This window comes from Nesoenas mayeri, assembly GCF_963082525.1.
Source record: "Nesoenas mayeri genome assembly, chromosome: 24".
Taxonomy (NCBI): domain Eukaryota; kingdom Metazoa; phylum Chordata; class Aves; order Columbiformes; family Columbidae; genus Nesoenas; species Nesoenas mayeri.
Genome location: NC_137546.1, coordinates 2,117,666 through 2,137,730, shown reverse-complemented (window position 1 = coordinate 2,137,730; position 20,065 = coordinate 2,117,666). Strand labels below are relative to the sequence as shown.

Below are 20,065 nucleotides of genomic sequence, written 5' to 3'. Positions count from 1 at the left end.
CTGATGCACCCTGGCACACTGTGGGAAAGTATCTGCAGGATTGTTAAATGCACAAAGAATTGTCATCTCTTTGTCTGATACATGAGTAAGTAGTGATCACCTTAAAATATCAGATGATATCTAGGAATACCTCTTAAAAACATATTTTTAAATACTACAGTATGACTACAACCCGTCCTGCAATTACCAAGCAGTATCAAAGCAAGAGTCATCACTGTGCTTACATGGCAGCTTACATCACCAAAGCTTTATACAAACACCAATTAACCCTCTCAACAGTGCTGCAAAGTGTCATTATCTCTATTTCAGAGATGAGGCAACAGGGAGAGAGGCAGAAAGATTTGCCCAAGATTGCACAGCAAAAGAAAAGTTCAAGAGTTTAAGGCTTTCAAGTTGGTTTCTCTTTGCCCATGTTGTGGCAAACTCTGCCCTTGTCTGTGGGTAGAGTTTTGTATTTATTACCATTGCTTTTGCAGTTCTGGTAGGTGGGGAAAATCTAATATATTCTTGTTACATTTTGGTTGGTTGTGTTTTCCTTGGCAAATAGAGATCCTCCAGCAAACACGTCATAGACTTTGAACAAACGGGTTGTGAAGAGTTTGTAGACTGTATTTGGGTTTTATGTGGTGCTAATTCAGCGAGAAAACATCACTAAGCCGAGTTTATCTCCTTTTGGTTATGAACCATTCCTGATGTAACTTTCAGGGGTTGTTTGGGGACTTCTGTGGAGGGTTTTCTGTTGGTGCTGAACTGACAGGTCAGACCAGGAATATTTGTGCTATTCAGGTGGACTATTCACTGCACGTTACTCATGGTGAGTCGCAGGTTATGGAAGTCACCTGGCAGCGTTTTTACCCTTTGATTGGCCAGTAAAGCTTTCCTGGGCATGAAAAACAAGTGATTAATAGCAAATCTTAGGGCTTACCAGGCAACTACTACCCCGTGTGAGAAAGCAGACCCAAACCAGACTCAGAGCACAAAGACATTCATAGGTCTCCCAGATCATCTTCTGCAAGTTTAAAAGAGTCAAAAATAAGTCATCTCTGCAATCCTTACATTGCTCAAGTGTTTTGGATGGCCTTTGGCGTCATTTAAAGGCTACAAAATTATCTGCTCTTTAAAGCCAGGTCTTCTCTTCAGCCACAATGCTTCCCTGAGGGTTTACCTGCATTTAGAGGGTTATTATTGCGCTTTTTAAAGTTCTCAGCACTGGTGGCCTGTGTAGAGCTGTCTGTATGTTTGCTGTTGGGTCTGTGATTTTGCAATTACCGACTCAGGCACGGATAGAGCTGTTCTATGAGAAGGTGAAGGAATTCTTCACAAGCTGCTGATGGAAAATCTAGTATTGCACCCGAGTTTAACCCAAAAAGCATCCATCTAAAGAGGCATGACAGCTGACACAGCCACATGTAATAGCTAGTTTCAGTGACTGATTTGCTAATGACTGTTTTGCCCTTGCGCAGTTTGTTCCCGGTTTCTTCATTCCCGTCCTTCCTAGCTGCCATCCTGTAGAGCCTCTTCCTCTTGTTGACATCTGTTCCAGTTCCCAAAAGGAAAGCCTGAAGTTATTGGATTGATTAACCCCCGTGAATTGCTACCAAGCATTGCGATCTCTCTCCTGGGTACCGAGAGGAGAAGAGATCACCAGGGGAGATCTGCTTGCCTGTTGCCAGAAGGCAGGAGCCATACATACTGTCTACCAGCAGCTTGGACAACTGCCTGGGGACATTCGGGCTTCGTTTATGATGGATTTATGGTGTCTGTGATTCCAGGATGGTTGCCTCTTGCATGTCCACGGAACAAGAAGCTTTTACTGATGTTCTCCAACCTCTGTCAGTCCTAATAGCGTCAGCATTCCTACAGATACCACGTCTGAGCTGGAGTAGGATTAAAAACAAACAAAATCCACTAGCAAGCAGGATTTCGCCAGCCTGTGAGTCTTTGAAACTGGCTGAGGGGTTGGCAGGTCTGAACAGGTGGAACAGCATCTATGAAGGCCTATGACTAAAGAAACGAGAACAGGAAGAGAAGCAAAAAAGCAGGTGATATCCCAGCGGGATGACAGGAGCAGCTACAGACATCTTACTCAGAGAGGTGAGTGAGTGGAAATGAACGCTTGGTCATACTGGAAGCAGGCAGCGTTTTGCTACTGAGGCTGCATTTTTAACCCTACGCGCCTCTGGCGGAGGCTTGTTGAAAAGCAGAGGTTACGTGGGGCCTTTTCATAGCAAAGGGGGTAATTAAGGAATATTTAAAAGGCTGGTGACTAGCAGAATATGCATGTGCTTGTTGCTGCGATTTCTGGGTTTTGTGAGGATGCGCCTTGCTAACTCAGGCAGAGCACGAGGGAGCTCAGCACAGGTTCAGGAGTGTTTATCTGCTGCCTTGAGCAGGTTTGGCAGCCTCTGCAGCAACTGAAGCTGCTTTGGTGAGATGCAAACCAGCGCACAAGGGACAGCGAGGTACACCAATGCTATCCTATTTCTGCAGGCATAGCTTACTGTGCTTTCAAGATAGAAATCCCCTCAGCCGTGGCTCAAAGCATCACACAAGCAAAGCAATGAATGTTGGGATTGCCAGAAGAAATTTTGCTGAAAACAACTGCACCACAGAGATTCCAGGAGATGAGAACACCTGAAAAATCAGAGTCAGTTCAGCAACATCTGGGACAGGATCAAAAGGAGACATTAAGCAATGTTTGAAAGCTCTCCAGGGCAGGGACTGCCTTTGTTCTGCCTCTTGCATAGGACTGAACAAGCAGTTGGCTTCATAACACCTCTGAGTGCTGCTTCTTTCTCTTGTAGAACAGCAGAGAAACAATTATGTTCTGCTTTGACAAGATGACAAAGTAGTTCTGGTTAGTAAGAACCAGGAAAAAATACGGGAGGCAGAGCCCAATGCATGCCAGTTCAAGTCCATACACAGCGAACGCAAAGAGGAAAACTGGGAGTTTCCTTTCTCTAGAGTTGCCCACAGAAGTTTGGCTGCCTTGGAGTGGGAGGAGGAATAGACTGGCTCATCCAGTGGCCGTGAAGAAAGCAGCAGGAGGGAGGTTCCACAAAACCAGAGGTGGCAAGTCGCGGTGATTTCAGAGAGGAGCACCGCGTTGGTGTGCGGCGTCCCGTATAAAGAGAGCAAATGTGGGAACATGGTTCGACAGACTAACCTGGAGCATTCCAGGAGAATAAACGCCATTCATGCAGGAACTACTAATGTGAGTAAAGCAAGATGTGCTACAAATCAAGATTAAACTGTAGATCTACAAAGCCTCAAGGCAGGAGGGTGCAGGATGTGCTCCGTATCCCTTCCAGTGCTAGAGGAAGCAGGTGCCAAAGGCTCCTTGTCTCAGCTCACAGACTGAAGAACAAAATAGCAGGAAGAGTTGGGAATCTCTGGAATACACAGGCAAGCTGAGGAATAATAGACCATAATGAAACAAGCAAGTGTGAGAGAGCACGATGATGTGAAACAAATGCAGCAAGGGAGAAAGTTAATAGCTGAAAGTGTGTGTGGTTAGTGGGCAGCAAATGACAGAGAAGTTTCCAGGATGGGATGACGGCAGGGAAAGCTGCTACAAGTCGGGGGTTTGATGTGTCATTTCAGTTTGCTAATTTGTTTTAGGCCTCTCAGTGCAATTTTCAACCAACTGGGAAAGTGTTAATGAATGAGTAGCTAAAGCATCCTCCGTTATTCCTGTGTAAGCCAGAAACAGGGTGATTTACATGAAAATCACCTTTATCTGGCGGGTCAGCCTCACCTCACTGCAATTCAGTGTTCTGACAAGGAGTCCAGACAGCACAGCAGCTCTTGTTCTGGCCCTTTAAAATGAGATTGGACAAAATATTAATATTTGAGCATCACTGAGCTTTTCCAGTTTAACCTCTGTGACTTTTTCACTCAAGGCTGTAACAATAGCAAATGCAATTAGGGGCTGAACATTCTACATTGTCTGTGCTGTTCCTCTGCTTAATGCCCGACAATAGCCAAAGAAAGATTTGCTCTGCAGAGAGCACATGCACCAATTGTAAGAAAATATGCAATAAATAAAATTATTGCCTGGTAGATTTCCCTATGTGCCAGGGTCCATTGCACAAGGAACATTAATTCACTAACTCTTTTGCCCATGTGAAGTAGCTCAAGTCTCCTCTCTCTGTCTGCACGATACTCTCTGTACCTTTTTCCTGTTACTCTGAGCTGGTGCTGATAGTAGGATGTGCACATATTCGAAGACATATGTACAGTCATGATTTTCATTTCTGTTTCAGCAGAATGGGTGAGAACTGTATCATCCGTGCTGAGTATGCACGATAATCAAGGTTAGTGCAGAGCCGAGGGTCAGGAGCTTGGACAGTTCCTTTAATACGCAACAGGAACATAACTTAAAAGCAAAATGACAAGATTCCAAGACAGTAAGTCTTGGTCAGCTCATGGGATGTGATTCCATTAAGTTCAACTGAGGAGTGAATTGCAATTCATGGAAAGGTGTTTGAAGGTTCCCAGCGTGGGAGGCATCATCCTGCGGAAAGCAGAACGTGTGTGCAACCACTGAGTTCCGCTGCCGCTACACTGGGCGTGCAATATATTTACTCCTTCCCTCCATCACGGTCCTATGAGCACTCATAAACATTTTCTGTCCCACTGAGAATAATTATAGCACAGCCTTTTTGCAGCTCCAAAGGACTTTCTCATGACTTATCTCCACAGCCTGTTTCTGTATTTTGAAGGAAACACCAACTTTTGAAGCAGCAGAGGCATTTTCTTCCCCTCTCCTCCCAGTTCAGGATCCAGGATGGCAAACAAGCAAGTGCAAACAGAACTGATGTCTTGTTTGAGGGACATTGAGGGACAGCGCTGTCGCTGTGTCCAGTTCCTCCCCATTTCCTGCAGGAAGAACCCGTGGCAGGCTCAGGAGGGCTGATGTGCTGCCCGGAGTCTCCGCACTGAGCCTGCAGCCATCATGAAGCAACACATTTTGTCTTATGCTCATTGTGCAATAAAATTGTCAAGGATTTTTTTTTGTTGCCATTTTCTATTGCACAATATAGAATGAAGAGAGAAAGAAGGGTGGGGGACACATAAATGGATGTGACAGAATTAGGTTTTCAGGGTTCTGAGTTTTTTAATGAATCGATCAGTGACATGTAGCTCTGCTGTAGCTGTTCATTCAACAGCAAATTGCCTTTTTTTTAAAGAGAAGTTTAATTTTTACACCCCAAACACTGAATTTTTAAAAACGTAAAACACTTTCCAAATATTTTTGTGTCATTTCCTTTTGATACCAAAGACAAAGAGGAGTAAAATATGTTGATAGCAGCTGTTTAGTGGGATTCTGAACTTTGGAATAACCGTTTTAAAATTTGAGATTAAGGTTCTAAATGGTTTGTTATTCTAAACCAAAATCCAGCACAAAGCAATTGTTAATTATGTGAACAGGGCTGCAATCAGTCAAAATCAGATTAATACCTTTTCCTTCATCTTTGTCCTTTCTCCCTTGTTTTTGAATTTGATTTCACAAGAAATTTCGATTGTCTCTGCAAACGAGAGTATTTCACAACTGCCAGTGTAACAGAAAATCTGGTTCCAGACAATTTGAAAGGGCAGGCAGGAGCTCTACTGCTCTGATTTCAAGCTCTAAACATTATCCATATCCAGTGAATTAATATTTTCACATAACAAGCTTCTTGCAAAACCCTTGCAGAGCTGTTTTCCAGCTGGGCAGATGCCAGGACTAATTATGCAAGCGATCCGAGGTGCTTGTCTTTTAGCAGTCCCAGAATTCCGAATCTACTTCTGTGTTCCTTAGGCAGATTTTCACAAGCCTTAACTAAACTAAGCAGTGTTACAAAACCGGGGTGTTCCGATCGAAATTGAGTGTCATGGTTGATTTAGTGTATTCAAGCCTCAACATCTGAAGAGTTAAATCCTTAGCGAGTAGGGGATAGCCCACGAGAGATGAGAGTCTTGGAGAAGAAGGAAGAAATCCAGTGCTGTGTGCACCGTAAACTGAGTAGCTGATCATTTGAGATTACACCGAGGTATGTAATTCCTCAAGCACACCTATGGAAACCTTAATGGCTTCAATTACTAGTGATCTTGCAAGCCTCCGGAAACCGGGAAAAGAAGGCAGAAATCTAGTTCCCTGATGGGAGAGTTCAATGCGGAAAGAACCTTATAGGATCCGTGGTTACCTCCCTAGATATTTGTAGAAATGATGGCTAAAAAGCTATTCTAGCCCTTAAAAAAAGAAGACACACCACCACCACTCAAAACAACTTTTAACTCAAGTGTGAGCTTCATGTTAACTTGTTAGTCCAGTTCATTCACTTCCTATTGTTCCCTGGATCATGCTTTGAATAATTTCCGTGATCTGTTCAAGTCCTGCCCCTTTTGATGTCATCGATTGGATCCATATAGACTGGACAGCTCCAATGCCGCAGGGAGAAACCCGAGAGCTCTGGACCAGGACTTGCCTTCTGGTGAGGAGAAAGCCGAAGGTTGAGTTTAGTGGCTGCTCTAAACACTCAGAGATAGAGTTTCTGCCAAGGTACCGTGGGATGGTGGTTTGCAATTTGCTCTTGCTTGTTTTCCTGTGTATTTCTCTCTCTCTATATATATATATATTTATATGTGCTTGAGATGTAGATATAGATACCTATACACATGGTTAAATAATTGCCTACATGACATTCATGTATAAGTGTTTATTATGGTTTGAGCATCAAGTTGCTGTGATACACGACCATATACTTGTGTGCCGTTGCTATATGTTAAACTTCCACTGACATTCTTATCACCTGCAGCCTCTCTCCAGGCACTTACACACACGAGACAGGCAGCTGCTCAGGTTTTGTCAAGTCCCTGGGTACAATTGCTGCGTTAAATCAATTACTGGTGGGCTGATTTGGGAGACCAGTGGAGAGAGGATGTTCTGTTGCCTGTACACATGTGTTTTGAAAGATTCGCTCTGTTATTTTGCATTATCATGTGGTTTTTTGTAGTTGTTTTAAGAATGCAGATTCAGATGGTAGGAGCTAACTAGCTGTATAGCCTTAAAAACCAGATCAGAATGGCTGAAAACTGTCTGTGAAAGCCATGGTTTGAATGGTTACAGGTTTGGGGGCGCTTTAATTCAAAATCAAACACTTTTTCTATGTAGAGATTTGATTCTGGTAACTTTTACCATTTATTCCTGTCTTTTTCATTAAAGCAAGGCTGACAAGTGAGATTAATACAACAAGAACAAATTAAATTTAGTTTAGTCTCACACAATTTTCATTCCTACTTTAAAATACCCTACATATTCAAGGAGTCATTCAATCTATTTCTTAACATACACTGCAGGCTTATTTTCCTTTTTTCTCATCTAAATCAAACAAGAAAGAAATAATAAGATAAAGGTTGAACATACAAATCAGCTTGAGGTTCCTGTACTTGTGCAGTGGCAAGTACATCTAAAATCTGATGGGCACTGTTCAGTTTAATTATAAAAATATAAAGGGGGTACATAAGCCTCTGAGTTAGTTTTGTATTATTGTTAAGCAATACCTTTGGTTTTTTGATTTTTACTTGGAGTTCAGGTTGGAGCAATGTGTCGTACTCAGTAAACTTCTCTTAATAGCATAATAGGTGGGGTGATTCACAGAATGCTGTAATGTTGGAAAATCACATATTGCACGACTTAATGTCATGTTCAGTAAGCGGAACCACGTCACCATTAGTCTGATGCCCCAAACCGGTACTAAAACCCAGGAAGGTGCCCTCAGTCTGGGCTGGCTAAAGCATATGAGCATAAGTAATATTCACACTTTGATCAGTATAAAGTCTGGAATTATCTAGAGTAGCACAGTAATTGTTTTACTTACGGTGACAAAGGAGATATGGATTTTGTTTTCCAGTTGTGCCGCTCTTAGAGTGATTTTCAGTTTACCTCCGTTCTGCAGAATAAGAGATCATACAGCAGAATTTGAATCTGAATCTTGATTTACCACTTGAATTCACTTGAAAGTTGGATTTGCCCCAGTTCCTTGACATAAGGATGAATCCATCTCGCTGGTTCTGAGACAGCCTTGTCTCAGGCCCACAGGCCAGTGTGTTTCGCTGGCAATACACTCATTAATCAGTTCCAGATCTGTATTAACTCAGGGTGACGCACCCTTTCAGAGTTAACCGTTTGTCCTTAGTGTTCTTAGAAAGAAGAAAACTACACACCCCTTGGGCTGCAGACTCGTGGATTAGTCACTTGAGCTTTGCATAGACACACTAACAGAGAAGTCATCATGTGAGCAGGGTACAATCCTCAAGCTACTTGAGGGCAGCAGCACACAGAACTTTTGACCTCTTTGTCGCTTCCTGGTGTCCAAACCCTGGATGATGAGTGTCACCTCACAGTTATTTTCAGCTTTTGCTACTTGGCCAACTCATTGGCACCCTGTCTGATAGAGTCCAGAGACTGGCCATAGTCTTCCTAACGAGGTAATAAGATTATTTTGTTTTCTTTTTACTAAACAGAAACAGACATAGAGGATGGAGCAGGAAGTGGCAAGAGAGGAGGAGAGGAAAGAAGGCTTGATTGAGTTTTACGATTCCTTTAAGGATATGTTTGAGTTCTTCTGCAAGAACACAACGATCCACGGCACCATCCGCCTCGTGTGCTCGGGCAGCAATAGGATGAAAACAGCTTTTTGGACGCTGCTTTTTCTGGCCAGCTTTGGCATGTTGTACTGGCAATTTGCACTGATGTTCAACCAATACTGGGCCTACCCTGTCGTCCTGACCATGTCAATGCATTCAGAGCCCAAGATGTTTCCAGCTATTACCATCTGCAATCTGGACCCATACAGGTATTTTGTTCTTCCCCCTTGACTCTAGTTGTGTTTCTTCAGGAAGGTTCAGCAACCTGGAGGAGGCTGGAGGCAGAGAGAAGTCTCTGCCTAACAAAGGTGGAAAAGGACTATTGTTATTTCCAAACTGGTTTTAAGATAAGATCTTGTTGGGAATGGTGCAAGAGCATGTAGCAGTTTGTTTCGTGCACTGAGTCAGGAGAGAGGGAACTCTGCCTTGTGACTTGGTGCAAGCTGCTGATTCTGTGCCCTGATAAAAAACAGTCTTTCCCTGAAAAACATGGCTACTGCATGTATTCATTCCTAAGTAAAGTACTGATCTCTGGAGTGGTGCTTGCTAGAGCTGATTCTGCTTGGTTTCCAATTACATAGCAGGGAAATGATGTAATGATGTCCTTGGAATAATTATCTAATTGGCTAGTTTGTGCAGCTGATGCTACAAGTTCTGAGGTTTTTAGTGGAGGATCCAGCAACTGAAAATTAAGCTACTGGAGCTCCTAATAAACTTATTGAAATTAGGAATGCAAAACATAGGCACTGTAATTGCTGCCTTTTCTCACACAGGCATCTAAGTCTACAGAGACCTTTCCATAGATACTGTGAGGGTACATAAAGTGGTTTTGTGTAATAGAAATGTGAATGCTCACAAATAGCTAACGCTTCTGTTCCTTGCAGATTTGAACTGGTCAGCGAACATTTGGTTCAACTGGATCGCATGGCAGAGGAATCTATTACTTTTTTGTATGGTGTGAACACCTCAGCCAGCTTATTCCGCATAAACGAGAAAAACATCTATATAAAAGACTTGTCAAACATCAGCAATCGCAGCAGATCGAGCTTCAAGCTGAGCCAGAACTTCTCCCTCTTGAGAATGCCTGACCACAGTAACATGTCAGGGAAGAACCATTACAGTGTGGGATTCAAGCTGGTAAGCGCATGCCTTCTCTTTGAGCTTTTCACCTGGTTATGGACACGAGCAGAGAGGACAGGGCTGGGGGGGAACCCTCTGACAGGGGGGACTGGGACCCATCCCAACGTACCTGAGCAAGCAAGCAGGGAAAGCTCACAGATGGTGGCCACATCCAACCAAGAGTTCAGCTCATCGGGCAAGATCCTGGCGATGAGGCAGGTTTAAGTTGAGGCCAGGACATTGTTCCACTGGATCAAAAGCATCTGTGGTGAGGCAGGAGGACACCAGCAGCTCCACAGCACAGACTAAGCAGACTAGAAGTCCTGGGCTGAGCTTAAATATGCTCCTGCACCAATGAGGAGAGGGTGTGGGTGGAGGCCCCAGGTGAGGAGAGGGTGTGGGTGGAGGTCCCAGGTGAGGCTGATCAGGGCTAATAAGACCTAATAGTGCAGTCAGGGCCCTGACAAAGCTCTCACAATGTACGTTGAAAAAAATGATTGAAAAAACAGATGTTTTCAGCATTGTGTAGTGACAATTTGGAGGATGTTTCAGGAAAGCCTGTTCCTGCCTCTGACAGTTTATGCTGGTTACTAGGACTCTCGTGAAGTGAAACAAAAGCAAAATCAATGATCTTGCACAGCCCACTCACTTGTAAAGTCCTTCTGGCAGTGACAAATCCAGTAACCAGTGGCAGCAACAGGCTGTCATGTCCTGGCTGTGCTCAATGCCTCCCTCTCTTGTCTTCTTCCAGTGCAATGCCACGGGTGGGAATTGCTTCTATAAGACCTATTCGTCTGGGATGGATGCAATTCTCGAATGGTACAGATTTCACTACATGAATATCATGTCCCAGCTACCAGTTATAATCAACATTTCCGATCATGAGGAGCAAATAGAAGATATGGTCTACTCCTGTCAGTATGATGGGGAGCCCTGCAGACCTGGGTACGTTACTTCTTGAGGCGCTAATTGTGATTTCAGCAGAACTCAAGGACTTGGGAGACAAAAACTGAGCATACACTGTCAGGCAATGCAGGCACTGCACCTCGTGGCGTACTGCCAGGCTTAGCCCTTGTTGGAGGCTGGACTCAAAGAAAGAACAGCTTTACATGGTCATAGTGTGGGGCTAGGAACCTAGAAATCAGCATTCTGCTTTCCCTTCCACCACATAGACTAAATTTTGCCCTGTGTTCACCCAGCTCTTCTCACAAACTCCTATAAACTGCTGGCTGAGCAGTGACTTGCTGTGCACCTGATTTTTCCTTGTCTCCAATGAGTTAACGACTCTTTCCCATAGGCAGTCCTGTACACACACAACACCTCCTACAGAGAAGTAAAAGTATTGCTACACTCACCATTAAAACGCATCAAAATCTCTCTTGATTTCAGTGACTATGTTCACTTTCACCACCCAGTGTTTGGAAGCTGCTATACTTTTAACAGCAAGGGAACAGACTCTTTTTGGACAGCTACAAAACCAGGAATTCCTTACGGTGAGTTATTTGGCAAGGAGTGGGAAGAAGAGCTAAAGTTAATATAATTTGGCTGTAGATTAAATATGTCTTCTATACATACTGATATGTAGCCGTCTCTTCTAGTCTGGTGGCACAAATTATTCACTGTATTTGCTTGCTTCCCTCACCACATGTACATGATACCCATATCAGCCATATCTTAAAACAAGCAGAATATTATTACAGATTTGGAACAGGCTGGTGCAATTGCCACCTGACCGCTCTGACCACCAGATCTCTAAGGAAAAAAAATGGCTCTTCTGTGAGCTAAACCAGCAATTTGACCAGTGCTGAGGACTCAAGACATAGTGGTGTTCCTATTTTAGCCCAAAATAAGTTCTCGTATGATTCCCTTTCCCTCGGTTTGCAGGACTTTCCCTTATCCTGAGAGCTGAGCAGAAGGATCACATCCCACTCTTGTCTACAGTAGCAGGTGTGAAGGTCATGATACACAACCACAATCAGACCCCGTTCCTCGAGCACGAAGGCTTTGACATCAGACCAGGCATCGCGACGACCATCGGCATTCAGCAGGTAAACCCTCAGGACATTGGGGCCTGATTTGTTTTACACCAAGACTCTTACGCCTCTTACATCTCATTCCAGCTCTGCGCAGGGGGCTGCATGTGTATATTAGGATGAGAACGAACATACAGAAGTGATTTAGTTGTTTTGATGTGATGATTTATTTACTGCTTGTCAGCTGAGCCGCAGTGACTGACCACACGCTACCTTTGCCCTGTAAATTTATATATTTTATTAGCAAGTTATAGCTTGGCTGTTCACATATAGTACTCCACTTCCTGTCCTTTATAGGATGCTCCATGCAGTTAAGTTCAGATGGTGATGGCTAGACACAATTAAAGCTCCTAATCACCCAAGCCTCTTTTCTGTGTCCACAGGATGAGGTGAATCGCCTGGGTGGCAATTATGGGAAATGCACAACTGATGGCAGTGATGTGAATGTTAAACTCCTGTACAACAACTCCTACACGCTGCAGGTATTGTCCGAGCGGCTTACTCAGAGTAAATTAATAGCAAACAAGTCATACCTTACTCTCCAGGGAGCATTTACAAATCATCGGGTTCATTGCTGGAGAGAACAGAGAGATTCGTGGCCATCTGGAAAGAAGCTCACAAACAGGGTGTTACAACTTGGAGTGTGGTTTTGGTTCTAGACATTTGGGCTGTTTAACTGAGGTGTTACTGGGCATAATGAAAAAGGGAGCTGGGGAAAATTCTGTCTCACTGAGTTTAATACTGTTTTCAGGGGTAAAGACAAGGAATGAAAAGTGAAAACCTGTTGCATCGTCATGCTCTAGTAATGGCTGGTGTCTTTTTGCAGTAACAAAATCTGTACATTGTCTCTTAGAAGCTGGAACGCACTCGAGAATTTCTGGCTTATCCAATCTGTTATACCTTCTTTATTTTCCAGGCTTGTTTGCACTCCTGCTTTCAGCACATAATGGTTCGAAAATGTGGCTGTGGCTATTACTACTACCCACTGCCTCCCGGTGCCCAATACTGTGACTACAATAAGCAGCCTGCGTGGGGTAAGAGTAAAAAACTACTTCCTACCCCTGCCTACAATACTCACTGGTTACGTGACTCCTTAGATCATCACCCTTCTCTTTATGCCTCTTTCCTGCTTTTCTCCCATCACTGAATGCAGCCTCTCTGTGTATTTACATGGATAGTGAACCCACTATTTTCTGAGTGCGTTCCTCCCATTTCTTTCCCCAGGTCATTGCTTTTACCAGCTCTACAACAGGCTCAGAAATCATCACCTGAATTGTTTTGACCAGTGCCCCAAACCTTGCCGGTAGGTCACAAAATGAAAGCACAAGAAATGCCCAGCTTGCAGGGGGTTTTCTGAACCAGATTTCAGTTTGATGTTTGAGCCCCAGTGCTGCAAAAGGAAAAACATGACAGCATTAAACAGCTTAAATAAGAACTTTGTGTGTGCGTGACAGCAGAGAGGAGAAATGGTTTTCTTCACACTGAAATAATTTAGTAAGCTCAAGCCAAATTGTGTCATTTTTCAATCTATATTACTTTTCTTGGTTCACCTTTTTATTGTAGGTCAAAGTTAAAATGGAAAGACATAAGTCTTTTATATCAAACATTTTGGTTTTGAGTGCATCAAAGAAAAGTTGTCAGGATGTTGAAACCATTCTACTTTTGCTCCTGATCTCAACTATTTTCAGGCAACCTCAGGTTTTATTTGCTAGGCTGACTTAAAAAGCTTTTTCCAAGGTTCTCAGGAGCTGTTTCTGCTTTGGGCAAGTAGCCAGCATTGCTAAACTCCTTCACGTATTCACTTTTAAATGCCAAATTGTAATCTCCATTTGTATCTTATCAGGGAATCGCTGTACAAGGTGTCAGCTGGGACAGCGAAATGGCCATCAACCAAGTCTCAGGTACTCCATACAAACAACTGCTACCTTTGCAGGGTACTGTATTTACTGTGGCTGCTGGAACATTGAAGTTAAGGGTGAAAACAATGACTCAGCAGCAAGAGAAGTGGCAAATAAATCAAACTGGTGCAAAACCTGGGCCCAAGGGAATGACCCCGTAGTTAAGATGCCAGACTAAGGTGCTCGAGAGGTACATGCAGTTCCAGCTCTAATCCAAACTTCCTCATGACCTTAAGCAATTCACCTCACTGCCTCAGTTCCCACCTGCGAGACGGAGTTACTGACGCTGTGCTCGCGGTGGCTGTTGCGGTGTCACAACTCATGACTGTGGGCGAGGAGCCGCAGGGCTGCCATGGAAACTCATGAGTCAGTGGGTGACTTCTTGCCATTGCTCGTGTTCTAACATTAAATGGCCATTCACGCTGGGTGACCAGCTAATTAATTCATGTGAAACAGGTAATAATGTAGATGTAAATACAACTGACACATTTTAAAAGAGGAAATTATTTGGTGGAGTTGTCATTAAAGGCTGCGTTTAAGAACCGGAATACTACACACACTGCAAATATCCCCGTGTATTTCCTAGCTGTTCTGGCAAATATAGCTACTGCTTGATAGCTGTCACTGTATGTTATAAACAAATCAATTACATCCTTTTTCATTATTTGAAATAGCCATTTTGTTGCTTATGAAATGTATATTTACAAGATATTAAACATGTATAATATTAAACCGATAACAAACGTGTGCTCTGCTGCAGGACTGGGTCCGCCAAGCCCTGCGGCACCAGAACGGGTATAACTCCACCAGCAACAGGTCAGTCCCGGCGAGAAGGTGCCGCTGTTCGAACTGTGGATTAACTCTTCCTCCGTGCAGAATTCTAGATGTTAGACTGGAAAGGGAGGACAAGACAAAAACCTAGAGGCTCAGCCAATAAATTCCCATCTTTATGACAACACTGTCAGAGTCACTTCTGTGACATTTTTTCCGAGCTCATGTTAAACACCTTCAGGAAGGAAGCTGAGTGAGTGGTGAAATGTATTTCCTGGCAAGCAGCGGGTAGAATGGAGAGCAGAATTCCAGCTGTATCTTCCAGCGGGTGACGCCACGAGGACATCTCACCAGTGCTAACTGCTCCCTTTCTGCCCCGCAGGAAGGACATTGCCAAGGTGACCATCTTCTACCAGCAGCTGAACTACCAGTCTGTGAATGAGTCGCCTTTACTCTCAGTAGGTTGCACTACATCAACTCAAAACATCGTTAATTGTCGTTAGTTACGAGTGTGGTTGGAGAGAGGATTATTTACAGCCCCCAAGATGGGATGGGATTATTCTTCTTAAGAAAGAGACTTAAAGAATTCGCATTTTACGCAGTCACACAAATGGCAACTGACCTGCTGGCAATACGCAATTATTTCATGTTCCCAGAGCTCAGCTGGGTTTGCTAAACACAACCCTTTGCTTCTTTCCACAGGTGAATCTGCTTCTGTCCAGCATGGGAAGCCAGTGGAGTCTCTGGTTTGGATCCTCGGTGTTGTCCGTAGTCGAAATGTTCGAGCTGCTTGTAGATACACTCGTCTTGTCTCTCCTCTTCTGCTACCAAAGCTTCAGGGCAAAGAAGACACTCAAAGTAACTCAAACTCCGACCATCCCCAGCGTGAGCTTGGCCTTAGAAAACTACCGAGTTGTGCAAGAAGAAGCTGGAATAGGTGATGATTCTGCTCAGCCTCACCTGGCTGGAGCGACTGTTGCCATGAAAAACAGTGACCTGCACCTTCAGCTGTTCTCCAGCAAGGTGGAATTGCCAGAGCTTTGCCCGACCGTGGTGCTGAATGGATTTAGACACACGCAGGACAGCACTTCGGAAAGGGAACCGAACAGCTGAGGATCCCTTTGTGTGCACAAGTGGGGGATTGAAACTCCCCCAGTGCTCAGGTGCTGTCACAAAGGTCACAACCAGAAACGTTCTGGGTCCACGAGCTGTTGGCACCTCCACGCCACACTGCTCCTGCAGGTTTGGCATTAAACCATCCGTGTGTCCCGGATTCGGGCATCACAACATGTCCTTTTGTTCCTAACGAGTATCCAGGGAGGGGAGGACTGTACTTCTGCTCTCAGGGACACTCATGGAATCCTCATAAAAAGCCTGTTCATCGCTTTTTAACTTTGAAACCCTTGTTAGGAAATGAGGCTGTGGCTTCAGACAGGCCCATCTACATTTCACACGTGTGCTCCGGCAAAACGTCGGCCAAGCATTTCCAATAATCCAAGGAGTGGGTGCTCGTATCAGTGTTGTCTGGAGGATGACAGAGCCTGTAATAACGAGAGGGGGCTCTAATTACAGCTGTGTGTCCCAGACCCCTCTGTCCTTAACCTACCGCTGCTGCGTTTTGAGGACGATGCACTGAATGCTGCTGCTGAGATGCTTTTAGACTTCACTCAGGTTATTTCAAACGAGACTCAGTGTCTTAGAGGAAAGAGAAGTGGGGTTGATAACATTTTATGTCACAGATGAAGCATCTGACTTATTTAGAAGATTAAAACAATGCTGCGTTTTTGTTGCAGTCCATTTATAGAGACGTTTTAATGTTAATATTTGACAGTAACTTATGTGTACATAAAATAACACGTTTATTTTTTATGATGGTGTTTGCACAGAAGCATTTTACTCTGTTATAAACCTGTTTATGACTTTCTGTAGAAAACAAGAGTTGACACGAAACCAACGAGCTTTGTTTTTGTAACTTTTTTAAATAATAAAACGCTCTGAATACAGACTATGACCAGGAGTTCAGTTCGACTTTGTTTTGCCTTCAGCCAATATTTGGGTTTGTTACTGCCTAATTGTTACTTCTAAGTCTTTTTCAAAATGTCCAGACCTTACTTGTAGAAGCCTAAAGAGGGACGAATTGGGAGAAGAGTTTTGGTTGTAGACACAGAGGTGGGATCCTCATCGCAAGCTACAAATCCAAAGTCCCATGTGTTTCCTGCTGCAAACCGCACGGCAGCTCCTGTGCAGCTGTGAGCAGCAGTTTGCCAGGTAAATGAGATATTTTAAACCTTCTCGTACTAAAGTGCTTCACTGACTTGTAATGATCCAGAATCAGAAAGAACGAGGAGATGTATGTGAATGTAAACACAAGCTCCTGTCTTTATTCTCGGTTCACAGGTGCTGTTTGCATGTGGGGTTTGTTTTCACTCCCGCCCTTTCAAAAATACATTTCTTCTACCATAAGATATATTACATTTCAGCACATCATAGTTTTTATATATATATATATACATATGTAATTCTGACAATGCACTTGATTATGTCGTGATGCCTATACCTGTATAGGCCACACATAACCTTTTATTATTTTGGTATACAATAACAAAATAATGACAAAAATAATACTGAAAGCGGTGCCTTGCAGAAGAGTCCAACCCTGCTGAGACAGGGAGCCACGGCGCTGGATTCTGGTTCAGTATTGCTGTGAAGTCTCCGTAGAACCGGTATTATATTGCCTGGTCCACGCTAAACCCGATGTCTCAGTGGTGGAGGGATCCTCAGGGGTGACACGCAGCAAAATGAAGGTTTTTACCAACATTTCTGCAGCAGATTGGGTTTGGGAGCACTTCAGGCTCACCAGCACGCTCAATGCTCAGGACTTACCTGTAGTTCATCTTAGAGATGGGCGCTGGTGCAGCATTGTGAACGTGAGTATTTGCACACACTCAGAAATGGGAGATTCTCCCAGAAATAGCGACGTAGCAAAGGCACTGAGAGCTGGAAGATCAGCCTAATTAACTTGAAGCCGCATTCGGGTGCTGCAAGGCAGGAACCGAAGCCTGCGGTCTGAACGCATCTGATTCTGGAATTACCCCCGGAACGCCTGTTCCCCACTTGGGAAGCAAAAGCCAAGACCAGGCGAACCCGAGAACGTCTTTGCTCAGGAGCTGAGCTCAGCTTGGCCGTTAGACCCGCTCAGGTTTTATCGGCAGGAGTGGCTGAAGTGGAGGCTCCTCCGCTTGAGTTTCTCCGGGTCGTTGGAAGCCATGTGCGAGAACTCCCGGAAGATGTCCAGGTACGTGGCATCTCCTGCAAAAACACACAGGGAGAGGCATTAGTCCCGATACTTTGGCTTTGCTTCGATGCTTCCCACCCCAGCGTGTGCTGCATCGCGCCGCTTTCACTCGGAACTCATCATTTTCATCTGGGTATCAGACACAGCTCTATACACAGAGCGAGCCCAGCTTGGGAGCCTCAGAGCTTCTGCTTTGCCTCTCCATTCTTTGCTAATAACATTATTCATGAGCTCGCATCCATAAACCTGCTCTCAAAACTCTTGCATCGCAATCAGATTGGGGATAATTCCTCCTTTTATTATTGGTACTTTTCCCAAAGCCTAAGAGACAGTGGGGAGGTTTTAAGGCTTGAAGGACGGAGAAAATCTGGAAGCTGAGTGCTCAGAATGTTAAATGTCTTTTGCTGTGCCGAAAGCTCCACGTGGTCAGGAACACGGGGCTTGATATTAATTTGCTGGGGACAGTCTTCAGCATGGAACAGAGGTAATTTACTGGTTGTTTGGCTTTTCTTCTGGCAGGCAAAGTTGGCAGGGCTTGTTGTGGCAGGTACAACATCAGTCCCGCTGTGCTGGAACAAAACAACAACCTGTTGAAGGCACCATCGGATAATAAAGTTCTCCGTGACAGCTGAGTCAAGCGGAGGCAAAGAGTTCAGGCGTCCCAGCAGCGGTTCTGTGATAGAATCTCCGTGCAGGAAGGGTTTCAGATTTATGCTGCGATTCTAGAGATAATTAGGCACCCGCATCCTGTTAATTGTACGTCTGTTTGTATGCTTGCTGCTTGGTGTTCTGGGGCAATTTTTAGCAGGGACGGAGCTCCTGAGCTCATTTTTACCTGGTGATGAACCCACGTAGCCACAGGGGAAGAGATAAGTGAAGGATCCCAGGTATTCACACACACCTTTAGTCTTTTGTGTTGGTTCTGCAAAGCCAAGTCAACCGCAGGGCCCGGCGTAACTTCATATTGGCTCACAAACCCTGCAGGGGATGTCTGAGAGCACCCCAACATCCCTCCAGCTGCTCGGACAGGTCCCTCTGTCACCACCGCGTCCCCTTCCAGCCCCACTCATGGGTGAGCACACCCTGCGAATTGTCTCTTTTCAACCCAAAACGTCTTGAGAATCTTTAGTTTCCAGCATTATCCACACAAGGGTGGCAACGGCTCAGAATCGTCAGCAAGGCTTTGATCAGCATCTGCCGATTTTCAGGCACAAAACCAACTTGACCTACCTGTGAGCTTCTGATTAGAGTCACCCAAGCCCATCCTTACTCATTGGGACTCAGGCCGTTCCCATCGTTCCTGCCAGTGCTCCCTGTGCACACCATCTGAATTTACCCTGAATTTATCCAAATCTGAACTTATCCTGACACCGCAGGGACTTGTGCCTTGCAGCCTGTCTGACCCGTCCCCTCCCATCAGACAGACCCACAGTGACCCACACTCTTCATCGGCATCACTCAGCATCTCCACCTCCCCTAAATAAACCACATTCCCTCTCTGGGAGAGAAAAACCATCCCACGCTTACACACCGTATAGAAAACAGGTGGTTTTCCTATGATGATAAAGACTCATCTCACCAGGGTTTATTTAGACCGAGTCTGCTGTCGAGGTGGTAAGGATCACTCAGATATAACTCCAAATGACTGTAACACGATTTCAAAGCATCCTTCCTACTTAACTCCTTCACTGAGTTAATGAGCATTCATTAATCGGGATGTTTGTCCCTCCAGGTGAAAGCAGAAGCTGCATTTGTTTTCTATGCTTAGCAGGACATAAATCACAAGGCCAGGCCAGTCTTTCTTTCCTTCTTTATTCGCTGTCACAGACACACAGTTTGAGAGGAACCAATGTGGGGGGAAGGAAGGATCGCACTGCGAGGTGTGGGAAACGGTGCAGGAAAGTCAATATCTTCATCTAGTGCACGGTCTCCTTTGACAGGACAGAACATATCAGGCATTAACATGAAATGTGAGGGGGTGGGTTGAGGGGGTGTGTGATCTGACCCTGTCACCCCTACCCCAGCACCCTGAAATCACGTTGTCACAGAGACCCAAAACCACAGAGCATTTATGTGCCGTTCCAGCCCATTCGCTGCCATAAAACCCAAGCTGGGGGTTGCAGGGCAAAAGGAAAACGGGTTAAAAGGGGATGGTTTTCTAGATCCAGTTAATACAGGCAAAAAGGCAAGAAACCCTATGTAAATAAATCAAGCCAAAGAAGGAGGAGGGAAGGAGTTTATCTAGATTTTTATTAACAGTGTTTCAAGAGACAATAGAAGAGAAGGGAGGGGGGGGAAAGGCAGACACCACAGCAACA

The 20,065-nt window shown here is 44.6% G+C and overlaps 2 protein-coding genes across 2 annotated transcripts in view; one reads left to right on the top strand and one right to left on the bottom strand.

Moving 5' to 3' along the window:
- Positions 1-8,523: 8,523 nt before the first annotated feature.
- On the top strand, positions 8,524-15,565 carry SCNN1D (sodium channel epithelial 1 subunit delta; the record flags this gene model as incomplete). The annotated part of the gene is made up of 12 exons (XM_080358989.1): positions 8,524-8,840; positions 9,516-9,768; positions 10,502-10,695; positions 11,140-11,243; positions 11,635-11,798; positions 12,167-12,265; positions 12,700-12,817; positions 13,008-13,086; positions 13,627-13,684; positions 14,442-14,497; positions 14,835-14,910; positions 15,155-15,565. The coding sequence occupies 12 exons, from the start codon at positions 8,524-8,526 to the stop codon at positions 15,563-15,565; spliced, it is 1,929 nt and encodes a 642-aa protein (XP_080215115.1).
- Positions 15,566-17,654: 2,089 nt separating this feature from the next.
- Positions 17,655-20,065, bottom strand: part of ACAP3 (ArfGAP with coiled-coil, ankyrin repeat and PH domains 3) — a gene marked incomplete at both ends in the record, with an annotated part of 61,483 nt that continues 59,072 nt past the window's right edge. The window contains one exon of the mRNA XM_080358721.1: positions 17,655-17,761. Coding sequence (XP_080214847.1) covers positions 17,655-17,761 — 107 coding nt within the window. The remainder of the gene's footprint in view (positions 17,762-20,065) is intronic.